This window comes from Montipora foliosa, chromosome 3 (assembly GCF_036669935.1).
Source record: "Montipora foliosa isolate CH-2021 chromosome 3, ASM3666993v2, whole genome shotgun sequence".
In the NCBI taxonomy this organism is placed as follows: Eukaryota; Metazoa; Cnidaria; class Anthozoa; order Scleractinia; family Acroporidae; genus Montipora; species Montipora foliosa.
Genome location: NC_090871.1, coordinates 61,100,586 through 61,108,874, shown reverse-complemented (window position 1 = coordinate 61,108,874; position 8,289 = coordinate 61,100,586). Strand labels below are relative to the sequence as shown.

At 42.0% G+C, this 8,289-nt stretch overlaps 1 protein-coding gene across 2 annotated transcripts in view; it reads right to left on the bottom strand.

Moving 5' to 3' along the window:
* The window catches only part of LOC137997869 (caspase-3-like), a 39,023-nt gene extending 31,983 nt beyond the window's left edge, over window positions 1-7,040 (bottom strand). For both annotated transcript variants that reach the window (XM_068844181.1, XM_068844182.1), the window contains exon 1: window positions 6,742-7,040. In XM_068844181.1, the coding sequence (XP_068700282.1) occupies window positions 6,742-7,014 (273 nt within the window). In that variant the 5' untranslated portion in view covers window positions 7,015-7,040. The remainder of the gene's footprint in view (window positions 1-6,741) is intronic.
* Between the last annotated feature and the right edge of the window lie 1,249 nt (window positions 7,041-8,289).

Below are 8,289 nucleotides of genomic sequence, written 5' to 3'. Positions count from 1 at the left end.
GCTGCATGATGGGAAATGTCAAAATCAAAACGTTCTACGTTGTGTGTATTCCCAAAGACATGAATTGGGCACGACATTGACACCACTGTAGAAGACCGGTTTGGCAAAAGCAGTTACTCCCTTATTTGGAAATTGCATGAAAATGAGATTTTTAACTGCCATGACCAGAGGTTCTTATTTTTCGCCTCTCCGTTTTAACCGGTTCCGGTTCCGTTAATTACACTTTTAACTAGATTGTGCGGAGTGGCGGGGTATTTAGCTATTACTCCAAAATAAAACCTCTGGCACCCAGGGTAACTAAATATTTGTTTCAGGGCCAAATTGGACAGCTCTTGTGGCTAAGGAAGGAAAATTATAGAAGTTTTAAACTTAAGAGCTCGGATACTGGGCAACATACCGTAGAGGAAAGACAAAACAAAAATGTTTTCCATAGGCACCATATTTCCAGGTTCCTCCCGGGAAATTTTTAAAGTAACACGGATCCGGATTTGAGCGAAAATAATAACGCCGCATCAACGGATCGGGTCAAAAAAAAATAGCAGAGATCTGTAGATTTGCATACCCCTAACTTGCTTCAATAACAAAACAGGGTTGGACACTTAATTTTGAGAGCACTCGCCATTCGGGCGAGTGACCCTCAAAATGCACTCGCCAAGATCAGTTTTCACTCGCCCAAAAGCCCCCAGCCCCCACTCTCTCCAATCAATTTAGTCATCTTTCATTTTTACTATTTAATAAAAATCAACAACACTGAAAGGCTATTACTGCGCCTTTCAATAACATGCGGACTCTTAAATTCGAAGGTCAACTGACAAAATTAATGCGTTGTTCGCTACCGTCAATCAAATGTTCGGTGGCTCCTCCAAGCTTCTGATTATTGTCGAGCGTGCAGTAATCAAATCAAATCGTTGAGCAAAGTTCAGACAACATAGTCAGAAGCTGGCAGAAGCCGCCGAACATTTGATTGACGGTAGCAAAAAACGCATTTGTCTATTGACCTTTGAATTTTTGAGTCTGCATGTTATTGAAAGGCGCAGTAAAGTAAATAGGAAGTCTGTTTTAGTTTCCACACGCATTGATCAGAGCGCTGGGAAAGTACGGGAAAACAATTCGTTTGCAACGTGGTCAAGCACGTGGCAGACTGAGGATGATTACTTCAATGAAATAGTGAGAATTTTGGCCCCGGACAACGTTAGAATAAGCCGCCTCAGTGTAAGACTGTTTTTAAGGCGCTTTCAAGAGCGCCAATCGCTTGAAAATAATGCGCCTATGCCAGGACGACCTGCCGAAGAAGTCACGTTAGAAGTGATGAACTTTATCGACAGGGAGATGGAGAAAATTGACGAGTTGACAGCCCCTGGTCTACGAAGGCGAATTTACGAGCAGTTTGCAGTCGACTTCTCCGAAAGTAAAGTAAAGCGCTTGAGGAAAAAGCTTGGCTGGGTCCAAACAGGGACAAAATACTGCCAGTTAATTCACGAACCCAATCGAGTGAAGCGCCTACAGTTCTGCTTAAAGTGCCGAGAAGACTGAGAAACGTTCGATAATGTTATCTTTACTGACGAGTGCTCTGTGCTTATGGAGAGTCATGCCAAGATCAGCTTCAGACGAAAATGGGAGCAGCCGAAACTTAAGAAGCGTGCAAAACATCCCTACAAAGTTCACGTTTGGGCAGGCATATCGAAAAAGGGGGGAACTCAAGTGCTAACATTCGTTGGAAACATGGACGCCAAGTTCTATGTGGAAGAAATCCTTGGCAATACCCTCCTGCCGTTCATCCGATCGCAGTTCCCCGACAGCCACAGATTCCAACAAGATAATGATCCAAAGCATACTAGCAGGCTTGCAAAGGAATTTATGGAGCGCAAAGGAATCAACTGGTGGAAGATGCCGCCCGAGAGCCCAGACCTAAATCCAATAGAGATGATGTGGCACGAGTTGAAGCATTTTCTTCCTGCAATCGTTAAACCCAAGACGAAAGACGAGCTGCTTGAGGGGATCAGGCGTTTTTGGACTGAGCGTGTTACAGCGACCAAGTGCACCACATATATAAATCACCTGCAGAAAGTTGTGCCACTCGTCATCCAACGTGAAGGAAGTGCTTCTGGTGAACGAATCTCCAAAGAAGAAAGAAGAAGAAAGATAAAGAAAACGGCTCCTTTAGGAGCCACCAAATGTAATAAAAGTCATGACCAATAGTAATAATGAGAGTTTTTTTTATCATTAACAGCACCGATGCGATGATAATGAGCAATAACAACTGGGTAAATTACTACAGTGTAAACGAAATTTTCAGAAATGCAGTTTACATTCTGGAGATTGGAAGGGCAAAAAAAAGAAGACTAAACGTATTGTGTGAATGAATGCAAGCCGACCGATTATTCCGTTTAGTAAGCAAACAAGGCGACATGACTTCTTGGTATGTTTTTTGCTGCTTTGATTAATTAAGCTGTTGAAATGTGCATCACTTTTGTCACTGCGTTCTCTTCACTTGCCGCCTGATAAACTCGCTTGAATTTGAAAGACAAATTTTTATGGCAGTTCGATGGATTTAACCTTTAATTACTACTTCAGGAAATCGATCGATTAACAGTGTTTACATGTACATGCGGCCGCGCAAGTTTATCAAAACATTTCGCCTCGAAATCGACTTCGTAACTACATTGTATTACATGTATGTAGATTTCACGGGCAGATTCGACGCTTAAATGTCGACACGCAAAGGCAATAATACACCACAGCCAACCGCATGCTGCCGCGCAAAATTATGGAAACATTTATCCTCAACATCAGCTTGGAATGAAAGTATAATGACTGTAGATTTCACGGGCCGATTCGAGGTTTAAAGGTGGACATGCAAAGACAAAAACACACCGACCGCCAACCGCATGCTGTCGTGCAAGTGTAAAGAAACATTTCTTCTCTAAATCAGCTTCGAATCAAAGTACTACAGTGTATGCAGATTTCATGGGCAGATGTTTACAAGCAAAGACAATAATACACCACCACCAACTGCATTTTCAACGAAAACTTTAGTGTCACGCCTTACGTTTTGGAGCGCTAGTGTCTTCGTAAACAGGTTAATACATTCGGAAAGTTTTTGTTTATGCAAACACTTACAGTTTTTCGAACCGTCTCTAGAAACGAGACTCTCGTCTCTAGAGACGTGACTCTCGTCTCGCGAGGGTGGGTGGTAACTTACTTTTGAGCGGTACTGTATATTCTTCACACGGTCTCGGTAAAAAGAGTAGTTAACCGAACCGTAAAATGAAAGCTAAAATTTTAAACAAGTGCTTAGGCTTAATCAGTAAAGGAGTGCTATATTCTTCTCAAGGTCTTGGTAAAAAGTCTAGTTAACCGAACCGTAAAATGAAAGCTAAAATTTTAAGAGTGCTTAGGCCTAATCACTGGAACGAGTGCTTAGGCTTAATCAGTAAACGAGTGCTATATTCATCACACGATTGTGTTAAAAAGCGTAGTTTAAGCGAACCGTGAAATGAAATCTTAAATTAATTTGTAAAGAGTTCTTAGGCCTAATTTCTGAAACGAACGCTTAGGGTTAATCAGGAAACGAAGGCTATATTCTTCACACGATCTCGTTAAAATTCTAGTTACCCGAACCGTAAAATGAAAGCTAAAATTTTTAAAGAGTGCTTAGGCCTAATACTGAAACGAGCGCTTAGGCTTAATCAGTAAACAAGTGCTATATTCAGCACAAGATCTCTGTTGTCAGGTTTTCACTTTGTTAATACTGGTGACGTGCGCTCTTCCGAGTCCACAGTTCCACAGTCTCTTGTCTGTGGAATTACTTAGGCGTTGACGCTTTAAGAACGAGGAATGTCACGGCGCACCGCGTAGCCAGCACATATAACATCGCTGCGCCATTTTGAAATTTAGTAGCCTGGTAACTAGTTACCAAGCCCTTATATTTCGACCGCGCGCCATTTTCAACGGAAGAGCCTGCTTGCAGGCTAGAAATTTAGTTCATTCACAGGCTCCCCAAGCTGAAAATAGGTGGTGTATGCGACAGTTTGTGTATATAGAGAATTGTATGGGAAAATCACCGATCGTAAAAAAATTGTGTAAATAACTATCTCATTTGAAATAAAGTTTTCCTACCTCAAATGTGTGACAAACGTGTCTCTTTTGCCGAGTTTTGAGCCATTCTGACGCCGTTTAATGAAGTGATCCGGAAGGCCGTTACTGAAATAATAGGAAGGCCGGTAACTCCATCCATCGCTGGCCAGACCTCACTCCACAAATCGTTTTCTCCTCAACAGGAAAAGTCCCGAATCGCAATAAAAACAACAGTTCCATAAAGCCCAATAAATTTGACTCCAAATACGTGTGTTTCGGCGGCCGAAAGACTCGTGACGAACGAAAACTTTGCCTTAAAGTTCACCTCTTCGGCTTTCCTCAAGAGGCTTGTGACCGGGCAGTCAACAACGGAAACTCGCAAGGTGGTTTCACCCTCAACTCTGATTGGTCCATTTGAATTTGACCGCGCGCTGGCAACACGACCGTTTTTGACTGCCCGGTCACAAGTCAACAACGGTTGTGTTGCCAGCGCGCGGGCAAATTCAAATGAACCAATCAGAGTTGAGGCTGAAACCACCTTGCGAGTTTCCGTTGTTGACTGCCCGGTCACAAGCCTCTGTAACCTGCGATCAGGCCCATTTTTAGCTTCGCCCATATGTTCTCTTATGTCGTCGCTCGCTAAAATTGGGCCTGACCAAAAGTCTCTCAAGAATTCCGTTTGGTCGGCCAAATTTTGGCCGACCAAACTCGTGATCTGATTGGCTGTTGAAACGCCGGAAGTGAAAATGCCATCGTGATTGCGCGGAGCTCTCGCGAAGAATCCGCCATAAGTGTGCGAAGGAATTTGCTCCCTTTTGTTCTTACAATGCCGTGGACGATGCAACTTGATTTTATTTGTATAAATGGAGATATGCCATCTGAAATATCTCATTAGTTGTCCAGAATCGGGTTTGAATTTCTGGAACGAGTGAAATTAGCGATTCCGTTGTCGAGCTCTGTGGCCATGGGGTTGAAAGTACTTTGGCACAAACTTCCCTGATGTTTTGAAAGCCGCTAAATAGCTGGTTCTTTCAAATGGCAATGAAAGCCGATGCATATTGGTTTCCTGGATGAGACAAGGGACATATATATCAACAGGAGGAGATGCTGATAAAATCGCAAGTTACACGAATGCATGTTTTGAATATCTGTGTACAAACGGCTTTATTTATTTACTGAACATGACACGGTTTTTTTGCACACTTCATAATATTTCCAGCTGATTTAACTTAAAACTCACACTCCAGAAACTAAAATGGCATGTTTCCAGAGCGATCAATTGTACAACAATAAAAGAAACTTTGCGCGTCCATCTTACTGTTCGTACTCCATCAAAAAATTAACAGCCAAACGTATCATGATTTTACTGCGCGCAATTCTAGAAATACACTGCAACTGAAGATATTACCCGAAAAAATCACCAAAGAAACCTTCATGGGCAAACACGTTAAAGGAATAATGTATTTCTCTTTTTTTTTTCTTTAAAAATCTATTGCCAAACCGTCCAACGACAAAATGCTAGGTTATCTCAATTACAAATTAAGATGTCAAGCTTAAAAGATTGCATATTCAGTGAAGTTCGGAGGGAGAATTACACCGGCCTTTGCCGCAATATAGTCGTCGAAAACATTCCCCATGCTTTCAATGTGTTTTTCTCAAATTAAAGCCAACGGTAACTTTCGAATTCGTTTGTAATATTCCTCCCACGGTAATTAACTTTGGTCAAAACAAAATAGCGTGAATCTACCGTCCACGCGTGTATTGGTGTAATGGAAGTAAATTTGATTGGCCGATGAAGGACATGTCAATCAATCAAAAAAGGTGGGCGGAAGGAATTTCGAAGAGGAATTTGGTCAGGCTCTATTTTTCGTTTCGCCAACTCCACATTACGTAGCACGCGAAACTAAAATAGAGCCTGATCGCAGGTTAGCCTCTGAGGAAAGCTGAAGAGGTGAATGGCGATGGATGGAGTTACCGGCCTTCCTATTATTTCAGTAACGGCCTTCCGGATCACTTCACTAAACGGCGTCAGAATGGCTCAAAACTCGGCAAAAGAGACAAGTTTGTCACACATTTGAGGTAGGAAAACTTTATTTCAAATGAGATAGTTATTTACACAATTTTTTTACGATCGGTGATTTTCCCATACAATTCTCTATATACACAAACTGTCGCATACACCACGTATTTTCAGCCTGGGCAGCCTGTGGTTCATTTGGAATTTAGTCCAAGTGGGTATTCTACAGTATTGTTAGCCTGTTCCAGGCTCTCAGATAGTCGAGAAAACGAAAAGAACTGCGTGTGAAAAGCGAGTGGGGGCTTGGGTCCCGCCTCGCCTCGACCCAAGCCCCCACTCGCTTTTCACACGCATTTCTTTTTGTTTTCTCGACTATCTGAGAGCCTGCAACAGGCTACAGTATTGTACATTCCTATTTCTGGGTACCGCGTACCGTGGAATATAGTTCGAGTGGCGGGGTATTCTGCAGTTTATTTCGCAATTTAAATAATTCTTGCCGACGAAAATCGTACTCGCCAAACGGGCGAGTGATTGATGATTTGCGCTCGCCCGACATTTTAGAGAGACTCGCCTTGGCGAGCGGGCGAGTGCTAATGTCCAACCCTGCAAAATCGACCAGACACATAAAACTCTAAAAGATTACTTACCAGATGCCTTTCTGTCGTTGAGATGTGGCAATTACCTTCAGTCAAAATGACACTTCCCTTTCCTATCCCATTGTTTCTCAGGTAATCGTTTGCAATTATGTACCTTCCGTTGACAAACAACTGAAAGGGCTGCCCATATGGGCGAATTTCCTCCGAATTGGCCACACGTTCGCACTTCAAACAATGAACTATTGAAGTATCATTTTGACGATGCGCTTTCGCCAATGAAAAAACCACAGACAGCGATGAATTTGCGGATAAATTACCTAACATTTCGTTGTTCCGTTAAAATGTGTTCGAAAGGGGCGAACAGAAGGCAAATACCATATTTAGCGACAACCAACCCACATCAACAAAGAAGACTTTTGTCTGATTGGTCGATGGTTTTGCTTGTACCCAGGCTTTTTCACACGCGCGCGCGAATAACAAACAAAATGGCGGCCAAAGATGTCTTGTTCGATTACTTGCTCCAGAGATTTCTTATAGCAGCAGCGACATGTACACCTTTTCTTCTTTCGGAATAGTGGTATTTCAGTGGTAGAAGCTGATTTCTTTTAAGTCTTTCACTTTCGCGTGATCGATTTTTCGTCCGTGGCTTCATACACAATTGATTTGCGCAGATTTCCGAGTTAAAATGTTCCTGAATGTTGTTGTCATAGATAGATTGAGATGGTTGTTCAGCCGAGGCCGTGCTGTCAAGTCTGCTAAGGTAAGATTCGTTGTTCCTTTCGTTTTGTATGTAATCTCAAGCCAACATAAGCTAGCGCAGCCTATTAAATGTCCTTTAAAAAATTAATGTATTTTACCTTCAGACCTGCCAACTCTCACGGTTCTGCCGTGAGTCCCACGATTTTTTGTCATTTCTCACGGTCTCACGACAAGGCTCCTCAATCTCACGGGTTTTGAAAAAAATCATTCTGAAATGATTTAAGTTGTTGAATCAGAATAAAAATGGGAAATTAACGAGGAATGCTTGTGCCATAAATTGAAAAACTAATAAAGAAGAACACTGTTCTTACTTTTTTGTACCCAGCTGTGATTTTCGCTTGTGTTCAATAACTAATCGTTTTTCTTCGTGTCTGTCCGTCATTTTGAAAGGGGAGTAGGCCCTGGGAACGAGGCCTAATTCCCAGGTGTCTCCCATGACACCTTGCTATAAGTTTCGTCCTAGTGATGACCTATAGAATCATCAAAGAAAGCTGCATCTTCTTACAACAGGGGACGCAAATAAAACATTTAAATAAACTGTTAATGACTTTTCTCGATGCAAAAGGGGTTTGTTTAATCTTGATCGGGAAAAAAATAGAATCTCACTATTTTTTATAGAATCTCCAGATTTTCCTTTATCAGGGGTTGGCAGGTCTGTACCTTCCTTCTTGTCCACAGAAACCTTATTAGAAACGCCAGCGTCATTAACGTCTTCTTCTTTACCAGTTCCTAAATCTTAACTACTAGTTACAATTAGCAACGTGCGTGGAAGATTTACTAAGTCACCATGGATTGAAATCGGAAAGTAGATAATAAGGGTACTGTAGTAACCTGTAGGTA